The 24,514-nt window shown below is 39.1% G+C and overlaps 1 protein-coding gene across 1 annotated transcript in view; it reads left to right on the top strand.

The window, feature by feature from the left end:
* LOC120318289 (low-density lipoprotein receptor-related protein 1-like) overlaps positions 1 to 24,514 on the top strand; it is a gene marked incomplete at its 3' end in the record, with an annotated part of 251,793 nt that overhangs the window by 174,570 nt on the left and 52,709 nt on the right. The window contains exons 9-16 of the mRNA XM_039365706.1: positions 8,235 to 8,457; positions 9,295 to 9,484; positions 13,197 to 13,340; positions 15,714 to 15,950; positions 16,401 to 16,581; positions 19,424 to 19,646; positions 21,733 to 21,922; positions 24,017 to 24,142. Of these exons, the coding sequence (XP_039221640.1) occupies positions 8,235 to 8,457; positions 9,295 to 9,484; positions 13,197 to 13,340; positions 15,714 to 15,950; positions 16,401 to 16,581; positions 19,424 to 19,646; positions 21,733 to 21,922; positions 24,017 to 24,142 (1,514 nt within the window). The remainder of the gene's footprint in view (positions 1 to 8,234; positions 8,458 to 9,294; positions 9,485 to 13,196; positions 13,341 to 15,713; positions 15,951 to 16,400; positions 16,582 to 19,423; positions 19,647 to 21,732; positions 21,923 to 24,016; positions 24,143 to 24,514) is intronic.

Below are 24,514 nucleotides of genomic sequence, written 5' to 3'. Positions count from 1 at the left end.
CAAAGGGGGTAGGTCCACTATTTTGCAGTTTATGCACATTGTTTACAGCAGGGGTCCCCAACCCCCGGTCCGTGGACCAGTACCGGGCCGTGGCGTGCCAGCAACTGGTCCGCATAAACAAGCAAAGCCCCATCTGCGGGATGCAGGCAGCACACAAAACCACGCTCCCTCCAGTCCATGGAAAAACGTCTCTCCAGGTAACCGGTCCCTGGTGCCCAAAAGGTTGGGGACCTCTGGTTTACAGGGTTACTGATTGGAGGACAAACCATTCTCTAGGCTTCCCAGCTCCAAAAGAATGTGAAATCTGTATTATGTTGAATACAATTATTGTGCCTTCCTCTGTCAAATTAATTATTGTGGAAGCCTGGATAAAGAAAGCAAAAAATTGGATGGATTGGAAAAAATCTCCTCTCCTCTGTGCGAATGTTATTTCTTCATCTGATGAATGATCAGATGTTCTACCTACTGCCTTTTCTGTGGGGAAAGGTGGCTTTTTGTCCCCAAGTACCTGAAGAGGAGTTCAGCAGTGGGAGTTTTCCATAGCAAAGCACCGTGGGTGACTATGCAGATGTACCGTAGGAAATTTGGCAGTAAAAATGGTAATAACATTGATTGTTGGTCACAGTGATATTTCTGGGAGCCCTGCTTGGGTCCTTCTGGACTTCTCCTTGAATCTGAAGCCAGACCTAGCTCTTCCATCTGAACAGAAAATTGTTTTGGGCTGAAGCTTGTAGCTATGGTGATTTACTATGTTGTCTTTTGCATACCTGGCCATAGTTTTGGCCATTCACCACCGGATTAAGATCTCAGCAAGCAAGTGGTGACAGAGTTCCCTGGTTCCACCTGAGAACGTGGTAGTGGCTTGTAATCATAAGGGTTACTTCTCCACCCAGACGGATGAAACTGACCACCTCTCTCTTCAGACAAATCCTGACTTTGCTAGGGAAGAGAGGCTTAAGCACAGTTCTCCAAGGCTCATGCAGTGGGAGCATCTGTTTTCAATATCTCAAAATTTCACTGGGCTGAAGGGAGATGGGGTTCCTTTCCTTAGGAAATCTGTACATCACGCTATCCCAAATAATAGCCTGCCATTAAAAAGAGGTCAGACTAGCTCGCAGTGGTGACCACTGCAGATATTTACACAGATATTGTTCTAAGGCTTCAGTTTGCATTAAGAAATTAATGTTTTCAATTTCAGATGTTGTATTTACATTGGATTATGCTACTCATTTTGTATAGTACTTACAGTATATACAGTATGCTGCCCAGAGTCCAGTGAATGAATGAGTGATCCAATGAAGATCCTTCTTATCAGTGTCCATTCATGAATATCCTAATTCTATTCAATCGTTTGAGTCAGCAGAACAGTTTAATAAACGGGAGACTGAACAAGGCCATTGTTCACAGTCTATTTTGAGAGTGAGAATACTGTAGTCTTATTTTGCCATCTTAGTCAGCTCTCAATAGATAGATTTTGTAGGAGAATAGGAATGGCCACAGTCCAAAGATTGGAGCTGGAAAATGTTTAGTTTAGCATTTTTTGGCAGTCCAGTCTTCAAATGATTGCTTTTAAAGAAGAAGAAGAAGTCAAAAGCTACATTGCAGTTGCATATTTTATCATTTGTTACCCAACAACAATAATATTTCTATGCTAGGGTTCCGGTGACATAGAAATATGACAACAACAACAGTAGTAGTAGTAGTAATAATAGTAATAGTAGTAGTAGTAGTAATAATAATAATTAATATAAAGTTGGAAGGGACCTTGGAGGTCATCTAGTCCAACCCCCTGCTCAGGAAGGAAACCCTATACCATTTCAGACAAATGGCTGTCCAGTCTCTTCTTAAAAACTTCCAGTGTTGGAGCATTCACAGCTTCTGGAGGCAGGTTGTTCCACTGGTTAATTGTTCTAACTGCCAGGAAGTTTCTCCTTAGTTCTAGGTTGCTTCTCTCCTTGATTAGTTTCCATCCATTGTTTCTTGTCCTGCCTTCAGACGCTTTGGAGAATAGCTTGACTCCCTCTTCTTTGTGGCAGCCCCTGAGATATTGGATATTGAAATAAAACATTTTTCTCACCTAAAATGTTTCTAGTTTCTTTCAATAAATGCAATATCTAGATCTCGTTTAGGAGGGTAGATTTAATTATTTTCACATTGGACAGTGAAACCTATGTATAGGTGTTTCATTGCACAAACTATGAAAAGAATACGACGATACATAGAAAACATCTCAGAAAGAAACGGAAGGACTGTTGCAGTCACACAGGGTCACCTTAGCATGCAAACCAGTGAAATCTTAAGGAAACCCAAAAGCCAGTTATATTGTGTAGGAGGGTACTGCTGCTGAGATGAATTTGCTAATTAGTAAACTACTAAGAAAATATTTTGAAAAACTCTTATCTCTGAGATTATGTAGGAGACATCTTCCTATTCTGAACAGACCCAGACATCTGTGTTCCCCCCCCCCTTCCTCTCTCATATTTAAGATAGCATTGTGGTTGGTATCCAAAACCTCCTCATTACCCTAGGAAGCCAGGATAACTCCTGCCTTGTCTAGCAAGTGGCAGCTTCTGGCGACTATACGGTGGCCTGTCTGGAGCTTCAGTCTGTTTATCCCATACAGCATGGAGCTTCCAACACTGGAGCAAGCCCCACCAACTTTCAAGGACGCTTTGATGCATTTGGAAAGATATCAGCACAATTTAAATGTACTTGCTATCTTCCCTGCCTAGAGGAATTTTCAACCTTTGGAATGATTTGTTTTTCAAGTTTGCTTTTTAAAAGAGTTGGATTTCAACAGACTTGTTTACTTTCCAGCTATAGCTATTGATCTACCTCTATTTTCTCAATTCTCATAGTTTAAAAAAATCATTCTGAAGGACATACTGCATCTTTTGATAGTGACTCTAATCCCTTCCCGGAATTTATTTTTGATCTTATTTATGTTAACAATCAAACCTCTACCATCTTGTGTCCTTCATTTATTGGAAAACAATCTTTTGGTTGTTATTATACCCACAAGGCTACAAGTTATGTGCTATAAGGACAGAGCCATCTCATATGATTTTCCAAAAAGAGAAGTGTATAGGGAAAATGGGATACACAGCTGTGTAATTTATTCCCTTGCCCCCAAAGGTATTACAGAATAATCACTGCTCCCAGCTTAATTTATCAATTTATTTGTCTTGCCTCAAGACTAATAGATAAAAATGTGAAATAACAATATCACGGGTTAATGAATATATGACACATCCTGAAGCAAATTACAGTAGAAATTATAGTTATCTTAATAGTTTTGCTTTGCAAAATATTTTTTGTTCCTTGTTTCAGAAAGACGAGTGGCAAACTTATTGCAGATACATGGCTCATGCCAAAATTGAGATTGTCAGTGATAAGTTAAAAACTTGTGATGGACAGAATAAGAAAGCTTTAGCAAGTCTTTCACCAACTGAAATTGCAAAAATGAGAATTTGTGTTCATTTGAAATTTGGGATTATTATATCCAGAGCATTCAAACAGGCCTATTCACACCTTGTGCTTCAGCCATGCTTCTAATATCAGTTAATTTTATTAAAGTCATGTTCGGCAGAGGTGTAAATTACAAAATTCAAACCGTGAAGCTGCAACACAAAGGATATGAATTACAGTTTAATAGATGCAAATTGGGATTTCCTCAGTGATTTTCAAGTCAAGATCTTGTCCAGGTAGAAACCTAAATATACCTAAATACATTTTTTTATGCTTGACCATTTCTCCAAAATCATCACTTTCTCCTTTGAATAATTAATTTAAGTGCTTGTCAGTGCCAAATTTATCTGGTAAGCAGCTGCTACAAAACAGCAAGTGTTTCTTTTGCTTAGTGTCCCTTTCTGAATTATCACGCAATTAGAAATCTTAGCTGAAATAATTAATTAGCAGAGTTATAGATGTTTCAAAGGGAATAGTAATTTTATATTTTGAAAACAGTGATAATTTCCAATTTAAATCATCATTTGGTGAGTGATAGAGCTGGTGGATTATAGGGCTTATCTTTAATGTACTTCATAATATCCAGGGGATTGGATGAAGAAAACTTCTGATTCTGTGTTCTTCCTAAATCTACATCTGTCCCAAAAAACCAATTGCTACAGGATACTTGATAAGCGGTCACCTGTCTTTTGCTTAAAAGTCTGTTAAGACGAATCTGCCATCTCAATAGCCTTCTATTCTCACGTAGCCCATTTTATTCAGAATTATCTCTAATAATATCCATTGGCCAAAGAAATATATGGTTGCTTTCCAGCATTTGGAAGCTGTTCCTGCACAATCTCTAAGGCCAGAGGTTTAATAAGGAGTGTTTCTTGCATATTGGATGCAGGGATCAATTGCATTTGACCCTTGTATTCCTTGGCAAGTGGAATCACTATAGTCAGCTCTTTGCCTTTGGTGACATGTTAATGGAAAGAGGAAGGAGGTAATAGGGAAACATTTGAATGTTGACTCATACTTGGTACAATTGAAAATGTTGATGTGACATAGAAAGTGTGGCACATTACTGTATGGGCAATGTATCTATGGGTGGCTGCATATTTGAAGAGCTGTTTTGTTTAAAAAAAAAGAGGGAGAAAGAGAACAGGAAAGTCATCTTGTACAAGAAGTATTAGTCATTATTAAGTCTCTCAATCAACTCAACATTGTTTGTAGCTGATACTAATTTGAATACATCTAGGGATTGCCCGTTCTTTGTGCCAGAATGTTGCAGTACTATGTACATACAAGCACCCACACACGATGTTCATCTACAGCCAAAGGTTAATTGATGATATCTTTTTATGTCCATGGAAAAGTTTCTGCATCATGACTTCATTTGTTTGGTTCTCCCACTTACCTGTTTCTGCTTTTGTTTAGCAGTACTCTGTGATGGAAACCTGCACTTCCTTTGCACATAAAGCTACCATACTTCCTTCAGATTTGTTCTGAAGACTCAATTAACATCAATTCTCTCATGAATTTCCGTCTCACCTTAAACAGCATTTCCACTAGCCTGTGGTACTTTCTAAACTAATCCTGAAAATCTCATTAATCTTTAGTCTGCTTTGCATTTGTCTGCATAAATTAGGCTGTCATAAGCCAGCTCTTTGCTAAAGGAACAACAGCACCACTTCTATGGCCTGTGCAATACTCACTACCAGGATTGGTCCTGCCATAAGGCAGAATAAGACCAGTATCTCTGGCACTACAATACAATTCTTGGTTACATCAATTGTTATGAATTTATTATTACTATATTTTTACTCCTTCCCTCAGTGCTTTCCCCTCCTCTGTACTCTGATGATCTAGAAACATATTTTATTATGCAGGTGTACCTTTGAGAACCAGTTTGAAGATGGGTGGTGATAACAGTGCAAATGGTTCAGGGAATGTATTTAACTATCACATTACAATTTTTCCAATTCAAATCCTGATTGTCTGGATTTTTTTTTACTTCTCTTATTAGCCCATGAGGTACAATTGGACTTTTTGTCCATATGTGCCTTGTCCAACCATATATGGTTAGGGTTCAAACATGTTTATTCACAAGTAGATTCTTTCAATTCAGCTATGGCCTTCTTGATAGAAGAAGTGTAGGCCATTGTGTATGAAAGGGCAAGGGAGGACAGGAGGAAGAGAGAATAATGAGGCGATGGGAAAGACATTCAGAATAATTGCATTTTGATGCATTTCTTCAGTATTTTATTATGCTAAATGCGAGGTCCACATCTACATGGTTGTAATTATCTGCCTTCTGAGATTTTGTTCCCAAAGACATTGTCACTCTACATACAACGCATGTATGCCTATATATTTGCAGCATTCTGTTTCAGTCTTATTGTTCTGTAGGTACTTAATATTCAAGAGGCCCCCTTCTGAATTTGCTGGGTTTTTTTTTCCCAGTTGCAGCCTAAAAGATAGCAGTATTTGGAAATGGCCTCATGTACCCACCATTGACTGCCATCTAGTGTTTATTTTGTCTTTTTCTCTCTTAACTCATTTTTTGCTACAAACACCCTTCTTTGAATGTGTTCCTAAATTTTAGTCATGGGGAGACAAAGGGTAGCTACTTTTTACTTTTCTCTGGCTGTTGGCTATAGCAATTTCATTTTAATTGTTGCTTATGGAAGCTGGATGGCTTGCCTTCTGGAGTGGATCAACCAAAAAGTCCTGTTCTACTTTCCTTTCTTCCCTGAGAACCTTGCTAGCCAACTCCCAAATGCTAAAAGCATGACTTGACACATCTGCTGATAATGAAATTCATGGAGCTTGCTCCCCAATGGATGAGTGCAGGATTGCAGCCTGCAGAACAGAGAAGCAAGGCAATTGGTCTCTGGATAAGGTTGTAATCTCAGCAGCTAGAAATAAAACCCCACTGGATTCAATAGGACTTCTTTCCAGTTGGAACATATGATTTGGGCTGCTTAGATTTTTAAACTACAAAGCAATAAAGGTAGGTTTATTATAAGGACTTCACACCCAACTGCAGACAAGCTTTAAAAAAATTAGTATGTAACTTGCTTTCCCTGCATATAAAGGGTATTTGCATATTAAATATGAAAAATTGGTTTTCACAAAATGCAGTTTAATCTATTTTTAATTCTTTAGTAGCTGAAGGCGGCTGGAGCTATAGCATTTCCCCCCCTTCCAAAGCCTTAGCTCTACCACCTGAGTGGATAATTCTCTGATAATTCCCTGACTTCCGTGAAGCCTTGTACAAAGCAGCTCTGTCCCACCAGTAATTAAAAAACACAAATACGCAAGCGTATTATTTAAGCGCCCACCCTGCTGCCTCCAGATATTTTGGCATACAGGTCCTAGAATTACCAGCCAGCATAAATTTTGGCTGCAGTCCCTGGACGTTGTCAGGCCAACCCATCTAAAGGACACGACATTGAAGAAGTCTGCTCTAAAAGTACTAGTTGGAAGAAAATTCTTGCCCTGGCAGCCCTTGGGGAATATGCATATGCTCCAGATATGACTTGAAGGATCATGGCCCACTGGTAGATAGAATAGCTTTGAAGTCAGTTCTCCTTTTCAGCTGTGTCCTATCTGCCTTTAATCAAAAAGTCCAACCGAGTACTGTAGAGTTCCAATTTACACAGGAAGCCCAGCAGTGCATTTTTGATATGCTTCCATAGAAATGGAAGTGCACGAGACTTTTTTGTTTTTCTGTGTTTAATTAAAGACTTTGCAATCCAGAGATTTCATGGGTGGTTTAATTAAAGCCTGGGTATTGTAAAACTCACACAATCTACCTCATGATGTTCACATCTGAGGAAAAACGGAAGTTCTTCCCAGTATGTGTGAAATAACGCCATTCAGAATAGAATTCTGCTTCTGTACTATTAAATGGGAATTTAAATAATTTCCATCCTCAGCAGTTGCCTTGTAGAGTTGTTCAGATTTCCTCTCTTTAGATAGATACAAGCCCGTATCCCAGTTTCCATTTATTTTAAACCTGTTTGCATGCTTAGTGTTTCACACACACACATATACGCACCCCAAAGAGAGGGGTGAAAACTACTGTAGATGTTAGGTCTGAAAACAGAGTCGAGAATGAATGTGTTACTATATGCATAAATTAGGAAAACACACACACACACACACACACACACACACACACACACACACACACATCACTGCTACTGCTTAGGAACAATGTATACATTCGACCAGAGTTTGGAGAAAAACAGAAGTCAGAGTTCTAACAGAAGGAGAAGAAGCAAAGCATAGGCAAGGATCCATTCTCTATATATTGATTTGTGAGAGGTTTTTTTTTAATTTATTTAACTTATATAACACTTTCAATTGTTTAATTTTGGTGGGGATTTTTGGGGGAGAGGCTTTAGTCTGTGAAAAAGGAGGGAGAGAGACAGAGAAACAAGAAATAAAAGCCGAGTTGTACATGTATCACTGTTGCCTATAGAAAATAAACCAGCTTCAGTTTGAAACTGCACATTGGATTTTGACACACCAAGATATTATCAGTTCCCATTACATCTATTCAGAGATAGCTTATATGCAGACACATATTTTCCACATGTATATAGTGGCAATCCCTAGCATTCATATATGTATATTTTTATAGTTTTATAAATGATTTCATTAATAAAACTAGTTATATAATGATACTGCTAGTCCCCCTTATTTATTTTATGCATCTCCTTTACTTTTCATTTATATTTGGAGAGTATCTCATGTCTTTCCTCCTCACTTTTTAGGAAGCTTTTCTTCACTGATTATGGACAGATACCAAAGGTGGAACGCTGTGATATGGATGGGCAGAACCGTACAAAACTGGTGGACACCAAAATTGTCTTCCCCCATGGTATCACCTTGGACTTGGTCAATCGGCTTGTTTATTGGGCTGATGCTTACCTTGACTACATTGAAGTTGTGGACTATGAAGGAAAAAATCGACATACAATTATCCAGGGCATTTTGGTGAGTGCAGTTTGGATCAAGGGACATGGATCTTGTGGAATATGACACTCTTATGTGTAGCTCTTGAGCTACCTGATACATTCCTCTCTTATCATATCATTGGCAGGACTTCAAGTTGTATTGGGTATGCAGTCCCAATGTTGTGGCGTAATTATAGCCTGATGAGTAGGATTCTGAAGAAATAGATAAATAAAAAAAGAAGTGTTTTCCAAATGTTTTGTGATACGGCTTTCACAGTCCTTCATCATGCTGTCTTAGTTTGATGGGGATGGTCCAAAGCTAATGGACCAAGATTGTTGGTCTTGATATTGAGGCTATAGGCACTAAGGAGCTGATGAGTTGATTTTTATAGTGAAAACAATCAATCAGTGGAACAACTTGACTCCAGAAGTTGTGGGTGCTCCAACACTGGAGATTTTAAAGAAGAGATCGGACAACAATCTCTTAGGGTTCCCTGCTTGAGTAGAGGGTTGGACTAGAAGATCTCCAAGGTCCCTTCCAACATTGTTATTCTATTATACAATAGGTATCTCTTTTCACATACACTGTTAGGAAAACCTAGTACGCTATAATGGATAAAGATTAGTTCAGAGAATATCCAGTTCTTGCTTAGCAGTAAAGTTCAATTTTTAGCCGTATCTGTCTCAGAGGATTGTGGAATGATGGGAGCTTGTGACAGAGGGATTATAAACAATATAGAGCATCAATAGAATTTGAAAAGACTACCAGGTCCTTTTTTTTTTTTTTGAATCTAAATTGTAATGTTTTGGAAACAGAGCTTCATTTCTACCCAATTAGTCTCCATCAGTTTTTTAAAGCCACATTTGTTGTTTGTAGATAGAGCATCTCTACGGATTGACTGTCTTTGAGAACTACCTGTATGCCACCAATTCTGATAACGCCAATACTCAGCAGAAAACTAGCGTCATCCGGGTCAATCGTTTCAACAGTAGCGACTTCCAAGTGGTAACACGGGTGGACAAAGGTGGAGCTCTACATGTCTATCACCAGCGACGGCAACCCAAAGGTAGATAAGGGAAGTCTATAATGTTTGGGGATAAGGGAAAAACTGTGATGGGATTTGTTTGCAGCATGCGAAACACTGATGCCCAAAAGGTTAGGGACCACTGGTATAGAGAAGTCTTTATCACTCTGCTTTCCTGATGCTCTGGACCTCCCTTCTGTTTTCATGGAACCTCTATTATACGGTATGTTGATCTGAATAAAATGGTAGGAGACTTTTTTCATGACAGTTTTAGAACAGCTGTTCTGCAATATGTACGTCTTCGTAGGCAGATGGTTATAGTTAAGGATCACTATGTCCATTCAGAATATTCCTCTGTTGCAGTGCAATTACCTAGAATTATAAACCAAAATATGTTTGGCAGGATTATCTATAATAATTTTAATTCAAGAGAGGATAATACTAATAGCTAGACATGTGGTGATCAGAGCCATTACTGTACATTCTTGTTTCTGTTTGTTTATGTGGTCATTCAATTTCTATAGCTGCCCAACTCAACCAAATGGTCCTGTTATAGTGTAGTCATCCGGATCGTCCATCTTCAGTGCTTCTTTGGTTGTTCCAAGCTATGACCTTAAAAAGGGAATTCAAGAATATAATACCAAAGCTCAAAAACAAAAACTTTGGCTTTGGAAAAAGTAGCCTCAGCTTATAACTGCAACATTTTAATGAGGTTAGCTAAGTGACAGATGGATTTTGTTAAACAGAATGTATTTGGTTGTGGTGAAGATTTTAAGAATGAGTTTAAATATCCTAAAGACTCACGCTACAATAAGGCTCTAGTCCTAAACATCCTTATTGTTAGACTCTCTCTGCCTAATTTGTGTGTTGCCAATATCATTCTGACTCTTGGTAGCTTCAGACACAATAATGTAACTCAAGATTGTCCAGACTGTTTTATTCCATATTTGAGAACTTGCTTCACAGAGGTGATACAGCTAGTTTAGTTATTTTACTATGGATAAGAAAGAAACTATGTGCACATAGAAGATACTCTATCTGGAACATGCAAAAACCATTCTTTGGGTCAATGGAAATTCTGACTGCTCTCTTTTTGACCTCGAAATTGGGATGTAACCACTCAGTGTTTGCATAATGCAGGGGTCTTCAAACTTGGCCCTTTTATGACTTGTGGACTTCAAACTCCCAGAATTCCTCAGTCAGACATGCTGGCTGAGGAATTCTGGAAGTTGAACTCCACAAGTCATAAAAGGGCCAAGTTTGAAGACCCCTGGCGTAATGATTCTGTCTCATCTGGGAAATTTGGGTTCCTGCCTCATCAGCTTTATTCCTTACATTTTCTAGGAATCTTGACCTGTGAAGAAAAGTGAAACAATAATCAGAATAAACCTGCATTAAATTCCTGTTAATGTTTAAGATAGCAAGTCTTTTTATTGCTGCCTGTCAGGAAACTCTTAAGTAGTGTTGCAGCAAATATTCTTGGGGACTGCTGCTGATTAACTAGGATTTTGAAAGTCTAATTTGCATTCTTCTTCTCTAGATTTAGTGGGAGCTGAGTTTTGTGAGAATTTTCTGGGCATGTGCAAATTGTTCCGTTCTGGGGAGAAAACTTTGCAGGGAATTCCAGGAAGAACATTGTGTTGGTCCTGCAGAACATAGCGGCCTGTCTGATCTTGGGGTGATTTGGCCATTTTCTGAAACCAGATCTCTGGAACTGGAAACCTCAGTCAGCCCCCCCCCCCCCGCAAGAATTATCCAACAATATTCTAACAAGTCATCTTTCCAGGCATTTAAACTTGAGGAACATATTTATTGCAGGTGAACCAAGATAACTATCTACATCAGCCTAGTAGGTGAATCAAAGAATATTATTGCACACCCAAAGTATATGGAAGTTTCTGCTTTTGAGATGCTCCGATATATGCAAATATCCTTTTTTCTACATGATGTTGAAGTACTAAGGGATTTATTCATATTTTTCCATGAAATTTTCTTTTCAGTTTATGATTAAGAAAGTGAGGAACAAAGCAGAAATTTTTGGCCCCAATGTCTCTACTGCCACAAGATCCCATGTGGCTTTAGTTCAGTCATATTCTTTCAGACTCAACCCATTTATGCACTACGGCAGAAATCATATTCAGCTATACAAACAGTTTGAATGTCAGAAAGACATTGCATTTTATAAAGACATTTACATACCAAATTTACATCACACATCTTAACTGTGTAAGTTATTACTTTGTTGGCTTAGGAGAAAAAAAATGTACATGTGGCCCTTTGGAAAAATTAATTGCCCACCCTTCTTCTATATAATATTTTACGATACTACTATTCATTAACCTATATTACAATCACCTATTACTCTATTACTAGTAGGCATCAACATTTCTTTCTTAAGCCTATTCTGTCCTAAGTCCCTTCTCTGAAATTCTTGTTTTTCTGTCAGTGGTCATGACGTATGTACAGGTCTTTAGTTTTTTTTTTTTAACATTGTGTTTTGTTTTAGTGGACTTCTATACTTCACTCTTTTCACTCCACTCCCTCTGAAGGAAAAACACCTTCTTGCTTTTGGCTGCTGCATTGCATTGGCTTGTGGCCACAAAGCTCCAAAACAGGCATCTCCCTTCAACACCTGTGTCAGAGTTGTTGCTTTATTGGCAACTCTGCTGTGCTGACACTGGGGGGGAAAAAAGACTCAAATGGGAAGGAAAGAAGGCAGCACAAATGCCTGCGATTTTCTCCAGCTGCCTGCTCTTCCTTACACACACACACACACACACACACACACACACACACACACACACCCCAAATTATTCATCCTAAAATCGTAAACAGTTTAAGCTTGCTGACTTTTTAATTGCACTTTTTATTTGCCGGTTGTTTTTGTTCACAGTTTCTAAACACTAAGCTTATGGCTTATGTAAACTTGTACAAATATTTCCAATATATCAAAAACAAGTAAGTCCCGAGAAACATCCCGCTTGCTCAGGCCAATATTTGCCCTGCCTTTAGACTTTTTTTTTTTTTTACAAGAACAATTAACATAATTTCTCTTTGCTTTGGCATACCAGGTAAATGTATGCTTGGCAGGTATTTCGGCAACTTCTAAGCCTTTTATCCCACAAGAAGGAGATGCTGCGATTATAAATCATCTTGAAATCAGGAACTTATAATTTGTGAACATTGTGCAATATTTCAGTTGAGATCCAGTTTGGTCTAATGCAGGGGTAGGCAACCTTGGCTCTTTTATGACTCGTGGCTGGCTCAGGAATTCTGGGAGTTGAAGTCCACAAGTCATAAAAGAGGCAAGGCTGCCTACCCCTGGTCTAGTGGTTGAAGCATCAGGCTAGAAACCAGGAGACTGTGAATTGCATCCCTGCCTTTGGCATAAAGCCAGGTGGATGACTTTGGGTCAGTCACTCTCAGCCCCAGGAAGCAGGCAAGGCGAACCATTTCCGAAAAACCTTGCCAAGCAAACAGTGGCTAGGAGTCAACAGTGAAGACACTAAATAAATAAAACATAGTATGAATAGATGTATAAATTAAAATTCACACAGGTGTTGACTTAGAATATCTCTAACAATTCAGCTCTAGGCATTAATTCTCTGCTGTTGTATAATTACGGTACAACACGAAGGATGTCTCTACATGCCCTTGTATTGCTTATTGCCAATCTTTAAATATCACAAAAGAATACAACTGAAATAAATAACCTGTCGACATGAACTGACACCGGGGTGTTCTTTGTTATTAGTGAGGAGTCACGCCTGTGAAGTGGACCAGTTTGGAAAACCAGGCGGCTGTTCTGACATCTGTCTCCTTGGGAACAGTCACAAGACGCGGACATGCCGCTGCCGGTCAGGATTCAGCCTCGGCAGTGATGGGAAGTCCTGCAAAAGTGAGTTGCATGCAAAAGTGAGAATGTGTGGTGGTTGGGAGACAGCTGAACTGCAGAGGAATCTGTGTTAATCTTATCAATTTGACTGGGTCATTTTCCTTGGCGTCTTGCTTTAAATTGTCATCAGAGCAATAAAAAAACAAAAATAAAAAGATGTGAACAGAAATGAAATGGATTTTAATTTTGGGGGGAAGAGTGTAAAATGATCCCAGCTGAAAGATATCTTAAATGTTATCTCAGTTTCTAAGAGTGTTTAGCAAACCCAGTTGTTATCATCGGCAGGCAGAGATGAGAGTTAGGTTACTTGATCAGTCTTCTTCTCCCAGGTTCACTCCTCTGTTTCTCAGCATGGAAAGGGGACAGAGGAAATAAGTGAGAACTGGCCGTAGAAGGAAGGGCTGGAGTCACTCCAAACAAGAAGGGAAGGATTCTCTCAACAAAGAGTTGGGGAGAGGAGAGGAGTAGGGATTGAAGCAAAAAAGAAAACAGAATACTGAAGATTCATGCACTTCAGAGGAGATTTAATTTGAGGATCCTCTATTGATTTGTAGAAAGAAAATCACAGTCATAAAATATGAATGAGACCCTGTACAGGAGCATTTTCATGAAGGCCTATTCATTAAACACTTGAATTCAGATACCACTGGAGTAGTAATAACAATTTCCAACAGCAGCAATGTCCTCTGTAGGGGAAGAGATTCCCCCCTCCCCCCCCAAAAAAAAAAACAAAAACAAAAACCCATGACCAAAACAGCAAAGCAAAGGCAAAGAATATTGTGCTCGCTATTCTGGCCATTAGTATATTAAAAATTTCATGTTTTGGCTTGGGTCAAATAATCTTTTTTAATCAATCTAAAGTTTTAATAAATTTCAGATTTCAAAAATATACCTGCATGATTCTGTGGCCTTAGTTCTCTACTCACTTAGTTCTGGGAATTTTCGTACAGGGGACTTTAATTGTTATTTGTTGGCCATGCCAGTCTAGCCACACAGTAGCCTCAATATCTGTCAAGTTGTTATAAACGATGGAGTTTTTGTTCAAAAAAAAATAAGTGGGCAAAGTTGTGCTTCTTGCTGGTGTTGCTTTAGACATTTCCAAAATCATTGGAAATATAATCATGTCTATAGCCCTGTTGATCCCACCTGACTTTCGTTTTTTGCTCATAACAATTCTCAAAATGTAACCAGAGCATTCCAAATATTGCTATCGGAGTATTTAATTCTAACTGAGTATATGACTTTACACATCATGCCAAATTACTCTTTCTGTCTAGAATTTAAATGATAATATTATTCTTGCTGTTACAATTATTTTAATGTGAGTGACAACAGAATCCCGGGAAACAATAGCCAGGATCCCTGGTGATGAGGGGAACTACAGTCTATCAACTTGATATAAAATGTGTCACATGCTGAAACAAGAAAGATCAACTACAGGTGTTTTCTCTCTCTCTCCCAGATAACTGTTTTGGGACTTAGAATATAGGAAACGCTACATTTTTTATTTATTATCTGTGTTTTCCAGAACTGATTATCTGAATTCTTTGTTTTTCAATGAATGTAAATGAGTTGCCAATACAGTACAGGTAGTCCTTGACTTATGACCACAGTTGAGCCCAAACTTTCTGTGGCTAGGTGAGACAGTTGTTAAGTGAAATTTGACCCATTTTACGACCTTTCTTGCCACAGTTGTTAAATGAATCACTGCAGTTGTTAAAGTTAGCTACACAGCTGTAAAGTGAATCTGGCTTCCCCATTGACTTTTGCTTGTCAGAAGGTCGCCAAAGGTGATCACATGACCCCAGGACACCGCAACCGTCATAAATATGAGCTAGTCGCCAAGCGTCTGAATTTTGATCACATGACCAGGGGGATGCTGCCAAACGGTTACCAGTGTGAAAAATGATCATAAGTCACTTTTTTCCAGTGCCGTTGAAACTTTGAACGGTTACTAAACCGTTACCCACAGTGCTCTCTGAAAGGGGAAGGGTCACTATATTTGCCAGCATCTCTGTCTTTTCAGTTACCTGTCCTATTGCTTTCTGCAGCCTGCAGATTCAGAAATAGCCCTGTACTATTGAATATCAAGTGGCTGAGTGGAAAAGGAGGAGGAGGCCTCCATTCCCTCATGTCCAGGTTGAGCACCTGATTTTTATTGGAAAGAGTCGTTTGAAGTCGAGTGTCTAAGAGAGGCTTTTTGTATGGGTTGTCCTCTTGTCATTGTTATTTTTTTTATGGGTTATCTTCTTGCCGTCATTTTTGTTTTTATACTTATTATTGTGACATGTTGCTTTTTTGCAGAGTTTGGGTAGAAATCAAATGTAACCACCACCTCCTCCTCCTCCTCCTCCTCCTCCTCTCTTTATCTTCCAGAGCCAGAGCACGAGCTTTTCCTGGTCTATGGCAAAGGTCGGCCAGGCATCATTCGAGGGATGGACATGGGAGCCAAAGTGCCTGATGAACACATGATCCCCATTGAAAACTTGATGAACCCCAGAGCCCTTGATTTCCACGCAGAGACCAGCTTCATTTACTTCGCTGACACTACCAGCTACCTGATTGGCCGACAGAAAATTGATGGAACAGATCGGGAAACAATTCTGAAAGACGGTACGTGTGCAAAGTTTTTGCTCATTGAATGTCTACCTTAGCATGTTAAATGCTAGAGTGTTTTCCCGTAAAGTGGCACATGGGACATAGAATGAATAGGGTTTGATATGTAAATTTGGATTTGGGGACATAACTTTTATTCTGAATGTAAGCCAATCACTATGCACCAGAAAGAACAGCATTGTGTAGTTTCAACTTTTTTTTTTCTAAACGCTTCTTAAATTCCTTATAATGTTTGTAGGTACAAACCTGAAGACTGATTTCTGCCACTGAACTTCTGACAGATAATAAGGTGCTATGAGTGTATCTGTCGTGACTTTTCAGTTTCAGTAGTGATCTTAATAACAAAGCACATGGCTCTGTGTTGCGTTCACATCAGCCTTCAGTGACACATCCTCATCTGCCTGGCTTGATCATGTTCAGCACACTTCTCACTTTAACTTCTTCCAGGCATTCATAACGTAGAAGGCATTGCTGTGGACTGGATGGGGAACAATCTCTACTGGACTGATGACGGACCCAAGAAAACCATCAGTGTTGCCCGGCTAGAAAAAGCTGCCCAGACCAGGAAGACACTCATTGAAGAAAGGATGATTCACCCACGAGCCATTGTGGTGGATCCCTTGAATGGGTGGGTCTCTGCTGGCTGTGGTTCCTAAGGGGATCAGGAAGTCTGCTTGGGGAAATGGAGGAGAATGTGTCTGCAGGAATAGTAAATTCTAGAGATATCATGCAAAACTCAAGCAAGCAAGGCATCTATTATGCAGATTTCCATTGCTTTTACTTTCCAGCTTTCTAATATTCATGTATGATATTTTTATCCTCATTCTTCTTCTAATGGAATTCTGTCTCCAGAGGTTTTTATGCTACTGTAATCTTTATAATTTACACTTTTATGTGTGCCTTAACATAAGCTTGGAAAAGGTCTAAATCATTCAATTATATGATTGTGCGGGCAGTACATAACAGTGACAAGAAAAATGGGACAGAAGACAAGAGGGTAATTTAGGACCACATTACTACATTATGCTGGGAAGCCCATGCTTGATCTCCCATAACTTTATTTTCTTTATAATTAAATGCATCTGTGAAAGATTGCTAAATGGGCATGCATGTTTTTTTTCTGATCTAAATCTCCCCTTGTCAGAAAAAGAATCCATCTCTCTTATAGCAGGCAGGCAAGCTTGGGGCTGCGCAGGAAACAACCTCTGCCATTATGGTTCTTTCAGGAAATTCTGTTTTTAAAAATAATCTTATTAAAGTTTACAAATACAGAGATTAAAAACTAATACAAAAAATAAAGAAAAGAAAAAGAGAAATTCAAAGAGATAAAAAACAATATGAATGTGTGTGTTGTGTGTATGTGACTTCTCCCTTTCTCCAAGACAAGTATAATATTCACTAATATTTCAGTTAAAAAAGTTCTCTTCTTCCCATATTTCATCCCTTAATAATCAAACTATAAATGCTCATCATTCAGTCCTAATTAGAAAACATCTGTTAAAAACTGGCAGAAATACTGTGTGTGTTTGAGTCTGTTTATGTGGTTGTATGTTTATGTATTTAACCTTAGTTAAATCCATCTTGTATTTCAACTGATCACTACCTTTAAGATATGAAGCAAAACAACAACAAAAATCTCTCCTTATTTATTAACAGACTTGGTCAAAAAGATATTCTCTTAATTGCTACCGGAAACTACCACATGTATATTTAACCTTGGTCAAATAAGTTTACTTTATATTTCTTCCTTTAATTTTTGTTAAAGCTCGATCTTTAATCATATCAAATAATTTTCCCACGTTGATTTCTTCTCATTTTCTTTTTGTCTCCTTTTAGAAACAACTTCGGTAGCTTAACGCGTCCCCTTTGTAAAGCCAAGATAAGAAGATTTTCCAAATAATTCTTCTGATTTATTATTTCTTTAGTTATTAAGACATTAGCCGGTTTCAAGTGTAAATCCGTTGTGACATCCTTTTCCATATCACTCTTGTAGTTTGGCTTTTTAAAATCCATTTTCAAATTCACATTCAAATCAGCTTCTCTCTTATCCAGTTAAAGAAAACTATTCTTCTATATCCTCTTCTAAACCCATCTTTACAGTCTCAATCTTGTAAGTGATCTCTGAGTTATAGTTCCCAAACAGTCTTAATTCTTTCTAAAGTCTAATAGTGTTGCTCTATTGTCTTGTTGAGTCTCTTCTCCTTTAATTGTAATCCTCTGGTTAGTCATCAGTATGCTTATTTTCCAATGAGCAGAACTATCCCATGGGAGGATTTCTTATAGTTAACTTCAAAATCTTTATATATTTAATAAAAATTGAAATATCCTACAGGAAATATTCTTTCAAATCCCTCTAACCCAGTGGTTCTCAACCTTTTTAATGCCACGACCCCCAACCGGTCGTAAGTCGAGGACTATTCAACTGGTGCAGCACCGTTTGCAGAATGGGACTTTTGGCGGGCTCAGCAGGGCAGAGACAGCCTAGACAATTCCTATTGGCTTTTGAAAGCCTATAGAATTAGACTCTATTCAAGAGAGTCTATTTTATTGGCTTTCAAAAGCCAATAGAATAAAAGGGAGTAGCACAGCTAAGGAAAAGGGGGAAAAAATGGCGGACTGCGTTGTTTGGCGACCCCTATGAAATGGTCGTTCGACCCCAAATGGGGTCCCGACCCACAGGTTGAGAACCACTGCTCTAACCCTATAACCTAGCCTTTAACTTTCCAAAATCAAAATTCTGGTACCCCTTTTGCTGTTTCAAAACCCTTTTTCTTTTAATCCTTAAGCTTCTTTCATCCAGGGTAGAAAGTCTGCCATTGCTTCCCCAGAAGTCAGTTCTTCCAAGAAATTCTTAAATGTGCTGCTAACAATCTTCTTCACTGGGTGGAAGAAGGAATAGGTGGAGGAGCTATCTTGGATTTGATACTACCCAGTAAGGAAAATTTACTTGAGGAAGTAGAAACAGGGACATTAGGGAGAAGATACTATTTAAAGGTGATGAAGATGATGATGATGATATTATTTTGTTGCACAACCTTTAGTGGCCATTCTCTTGTGTTTAGAAGATACATTAGTAGACTATTCATGTTTAGATATTCAGTTGAGCAACACTGCCTATATGTTATTCTTTTATCTTCTCTTTATGATAAAATCTTGTTCAGTGATTTCAAAGGGTGGACAGAATATCCTTGTTTCTGTATGGCTTTGATACCACTTTCTCTTGAAAGCAGACTAGCAAGAACTGAACACCAAATCTGTGATCAAGGCACAAATGAAAGAGCTGACATGGGGCTGAACTTTCATTCTTTTGCAAAATGTCCCTCTTGATCAAATATTTGCAGAGGATCACTTAAGTCCATGCAGAGAACTGTTTTTAAGAAAATGACCAGCAAACAGTTATTTATGGGTGAACAAAGGAATAATAATTTTAAAAAACTGCACACCTTAATTTTCCTGTCTTTCTCACTTAGATGGATGTATTGGACAGATTGGGAAGAAGATCCAAAGGACAGTAAAAGAGGAAAGATAGAAAAGGCTTGGATGGATGGCACCAATCGCAGTGTATTCATCACTTCCAAGACCGTGCTGTGGCCTAATGGGCTGAGCCTGGACATCCCCTCTAAGATGTTGTACTGGGTTGATGCCTACTATGATCGGATTGAGATGATCATGCTGGATGGCACAGAACGCAAGGTCAATGCCAGTTTTTGTCTTTATTTCTGCACACCAGTTGTTCTTTCTACCACTCTTGATTGCAATTGTTCTTTGTGTGAGCTTTGGGCTTGTTCCTCTCTGGGCTTGAACCCAAATGGAACGATTCTTACAGCTACCAATATGTTTTTTTCTCAGTGCCATATCGATATCTTTTCAAATGCCTTTGTAGGCAGTTGAATTATTGGAGCCACTCACTTTAGGATGGTGTATAGCTTCCAAAGGAAGCAAAAATGGTTATAGGTAGAAAGTACTTAAGGCAAAAAGGAAGAGCAATGAACACACTTTGAAACGGTTTGAACTATTTACAATTGTTAGTATTTATTTAGGATGGTGATAATCCTCTGACGCCTGTGAAGCGGTTGCTGCTTTATTGGCAACTCTGCTGTGCTGACACTGGGAAAAAGGCTCAAATGGGAGAGCCCTAAGACGGCACAGGTGCCTACAATTTTCTCAAGCAGCCTGCTCTTCCACACCCCCACACTCTCCAAATTATTCATCCTAAAAATTGTAAACAGTTTAAGCATGCTGACTTTTTAATTGCATTTTTATTTTCCAGCTGTTTTGTTCACAGTTGGGCTTATGGTTTATGTAAACTTGTACAAATATTTCCAATATATCAAAAACAAGTAAGTCCCGAGAAACATCCCGCTTGCTCAGGCCAATATTTGTCCTGCCTTTAGACTTTTTTTTTTTTTTACAAGAACAATTAACATAATTTCTCTTTGCTCTGGCATGCCAGGTAAATATATGCTTGGCAGGTATTTCGGCAACTTGTAAGCCTTTTATCCCACAAGAAGGAGATGCTGTGGCTTTAGATCCCCTTGTAGTCCAGGAGTTCATTGATGTTTGTGAGCAATCTACATAATGTGAATTCGAGAGCTAGTTTGGGGTAGTGATTAAGGTATCAGGCTAGAAACTAGGAGACTGTGAGTTCTAGTCTTTGCTATAGGCGCAAAGCTACTTGCGTGACTTGGGCCAGTTACTTTCTCTCAGCCCTAGGAAAGAGATAATGGCAAACCTCTTGCAAAATCTTGCCAAGAAAACTGCAAGAATGTGTTCACCCAGTCGTCAGGTGTTGACACGGACTCAAGGCCAAAATAAAAATGGGGACAAATTCTCAAGTTTGATCAACGTGGCATTAGCATCACCACTGTAATCCCAGCAGAAATTAGGATTGCTGCTACAAGAACACCTAGCCATTTAGGCTAGTGGTTTGACCATTTCAGGGGCAGTTCTTCTTCCTTGCAATATTTATTTTTATTTATTGATATCCTGCCTTTATTATTTTTGTAAACAACTCAAGGTGGCGAACATATCCAACACACACCTTCCTCCTCCTATTTTTCCCACAACAACAATCCTGGAAGATAAGTTGGACTGAGAGTGACTGGCCCAAGGTCACTCAATTGGCTTTCATGCCTAAAGCGGGAGTAGAACTCAGAGACTCCAGCTTTCTAGCCTGGTGCCTTAACCACTAGACCAAACTAGTTTTTCCCCCCTCTCTTCCCCCCCTCTTTCTTTCATATTTTTTATTTATATCTCCCTCTCTCTTTTCCCAACCTTCACCCATTGCTTTGGTCCTATGGCAGTGATGGCGAACCTTTTAGAAACCGAGTGCCCAAACTGCAACCCAAAACCCACTTATGCATCATCGGGTGCCAGGTGGGTATGGTCCATTGGGTGGGCGTGGCTGTGGTGGTAACAGCAGACTGGGTGGGATTAAAAAGTTCAATCAATCAATTCCAACTTTGCAAGATCTTTTTTTTTTCCCGCGAGAAGTTGAAATTGACTGATTGATTGAACCTTCTTTTTGTGTGTACACGGTGGCAGAGGCCTAAAGCGAAAAGGTTTTATAAAACCCATCTGAAGGCCTAGGACTGGGGCGATGGCGCACGCTTGTGCCCACAGAAAGGGCTCTGAGTGCCGCCTCTGGCACCCGTGTCATAGGTTCGCCACCACTGTCCTATGGCAATGCTCTCAGAAAAGATGCATTTCAAAAATGTTGGTGGTTAAGTGATTGCTTGTCTTAAATATTCTATTTGTCTTTATCTTTCTCCTGCGGCAGATGGTTTATGATGGAAGCGAGTTGAGTCATGCCTTTGGGTTGTGCCACTATGACCATTTCCTCTTCTGGACAGAGTACCGAAGTGGTAGCATCTTTCGTTTGGACCAGAATACCAAGGCTGTTACACTGTTGCGCAACGAGCGCCCACCGCTCTTTGAGATTCGCATGTATGATGCTCAGCAACAGCAAGGTATTAAACCATGATGAGCACTTGTCAGAATGTACTTTGCAGAAATTTCAAAAGTGAATAGGATCCAGAATGAAAAAATAAACTAGAACTGAACTGTAATGTACTTTCTTTAAGGATTTGTGTGGAGTTCAGAACAGAACTACTTTCTCTAAGGATCTGTGTAGTGTTCAGAACAGAACTATGGTGAACATTGTGATGCATAGCACGTTGTTTGCTGTAGTACAAAGGCTTATTTTTAGTGACCTCTTCGATGAATGTTCATGTGAGAACAAGAGCATTGGAAGAACACCTTGGATTTTTATAGGAAAAAATGCTGTGCAGCTCCATAAATTAAGAGATCTTTACTGGTTTCCTTCATATACAAAGAAGTGGGATCTTGTGTGAATTAAAACCCAGATCAGGTGGGTGAGTCAGAGGTATTTACTTTGGGGATCAGTTCTTATCCTCTAAATGAACAAATTTCAGTCACCATTATGGTTTTATTATTACACTGGCACTTGCTAAAACAACATACTCTCTACTTAAGCCGAGTAAAAACAAATGCTTTTCCTTCTCCATAGGCTTAAGTGAATGCATTAAGTGGGTTAAAAGTAGTCTGTATAAAATTAATAATAGTGCTGAAGGAGACTGTTTCTTGCTTTCTTCATTTTTAATACTTTTGTGACCACCCATATAGTTGCTGCTTTTTTTCGTCAAGGACCAGGAAGGAAAGAAAATTTTCAGTTGAATGTGCTTTCTCCATCCTTTTTTTTTTCTTTCTTTCTTTCTGTTTCTTCTTTTACTCTGATGCTTTTAAATTTTTCTATTAATTGTGTGAAAAGCTGGACGAGATGTTGCTTTGAGAACATTGCAAAGACCCCTGGGCAATCTCATAGGTTTTCCCACAGTAACCAAATCTTCTCCTGTTTCATGAAAATGATGCAGGCAATTGGTCCCTCTCTTGCAGTTATGAGTCAATTTATATGCATTCCCCAGCAGCATGAGAATATGCTCATGAATTGGGAGTGCCCTTGCACCTGGGAAAACATTTAAAAGTAACGGAAAGGGGTGTGTGTGTGTGTGTGTGTGTGTGTGTGTGTGTGTGTGTGTGTAATGTTTAAAGTGAGGAGAAAAATGTATTGGAATCTTTTTTTAAAAAAAACAACAACAACAGCCTATGGCTGAGAAAAGTCAGTCTGAATTTGCTAATTGCGAGAGCACAGCAAAGTATAAAGAAGCCAAAGGAAGGCTCCAGAAGTAGCCAGTTGAGAGAAAAAAAGATAAAAACAGATATTTCTTCCTTTCCTGGTGCAAAATAACCCCCCTCTAGCCATTCTATACATGTAGTACAAGTAGTCCTCGCTTACCACAGTTCATTTAGTGACCATTTGAAGTTACAATGGCACTGAAAAAGTGACTTATGACCATTTTTCACACCTATGACCGTTGCAGCATCCCCAGGGTCATGTAATCAGTTGTCATGCCTGGCAACTGATTCGTATTTATGACCGTTGCAGTGCCTTGGGGGTCACGTGATCCCCTTATGCAATCTTCTGACAAGCAGTCAATGGGGAGAGCCAGATTTACTTAACAACAGTGTTACTAATTTAACAACTGCAGTGATTCGCTTAACAACTGTGGCAAGAAAGGTTGCAAAATGGGACAAAGTTCAGCTAATAACTGCCTTGTTTAGTGGCATACATTTTTGGCTCAATTGTGGTTGTAATTCGAGGACTACCTGTATTTGTTGAACTAAATGCACTTTTATTTTCTGGTGGCTAGGAGGAGGAATGCCAAGAAGGACAGGTCCCGGCATGTTGTGATTAAAATCAAAGACTTAGCTGTGACTCCAGCATTGTGAAGTTTAGGCGGAAAATGGAATTTATTAGTTTTTAAGCTCCTCTTTGAGTTGGTCAGGCTGGTTGCTGCAAAAGACTACAATATTTATCTCTTTTGGAAATTATTAACCCTGTTTTGCTCTTCCAGTGCTTTTTCCTGATCTCTTTTACTTGAATTGGATTGCACAAGAACCTTCTAGGCCTTTTCTTTTACCCCTGCTTTTGGCGGGTCTTGGGCAGTTTTTCTCTCATTGCTTCCTCTTGTCAATTTTTTTAGTTGGCTCTAACAGTTGCCGAGTGAACAATGGAGGCTGCAGCAGTCTTTGCTTGGCTATCCCAAGTGGCAGACGTTGTGCCTGTGCAGAAGACCAGATTTTGGGACCAGATTCTGTCACTTGTCAAGGTAACAATCCATGTAATAATTCAGTAAATGTGAAAGGAGATAAGAGAATGCCAGGAGCTGAGCATTCTTCAAGAGAATTCTGGACTTTAATAGGCCGTATCATTTTATTAAGACCTTCTTGGAGTCAGACTACAGGTGCTTTGAATTCTTCAGTACTGGAGCCTCCAGTGCTCTTGACAGCAATAGTATGTGACCTGACTGACATTGGTGATGAAGCCATTACTCCACAATTTGCAGCTTTCCACAAATGAAACTGGGGAATATATTTATTTGATGAATATATCCATTTCATTGGAAGAAGTTATCCACCCTTGTTCATAGTTTTACAGAAAGCATGGGGTACTAATAATAGTCAAATGTAATCTGTGAATT

The sequence above is a fragment of the Crotalus tigris genome, unplaced genomic scaffold, assembly GCF_016545835.1.
Source record: "Crotalus tigris isolate CLP2741 ecotype Arizona unplaced genomic scaffold, ASM1654583v1 scf7180000020166.501630, whole genome shotgun sequence".
Lineage (NCBI taxonomy): Eukaryota > Metazoa > Chordata > Lepidosauria > Squamata > Viperidae > Crotalus > Crotalus tigris.
The sequence above is the reverse complement of the archived record's forward strand: the minus strand, read 5'-3'. Positions and strand labels throughout refer to the sequence as shown.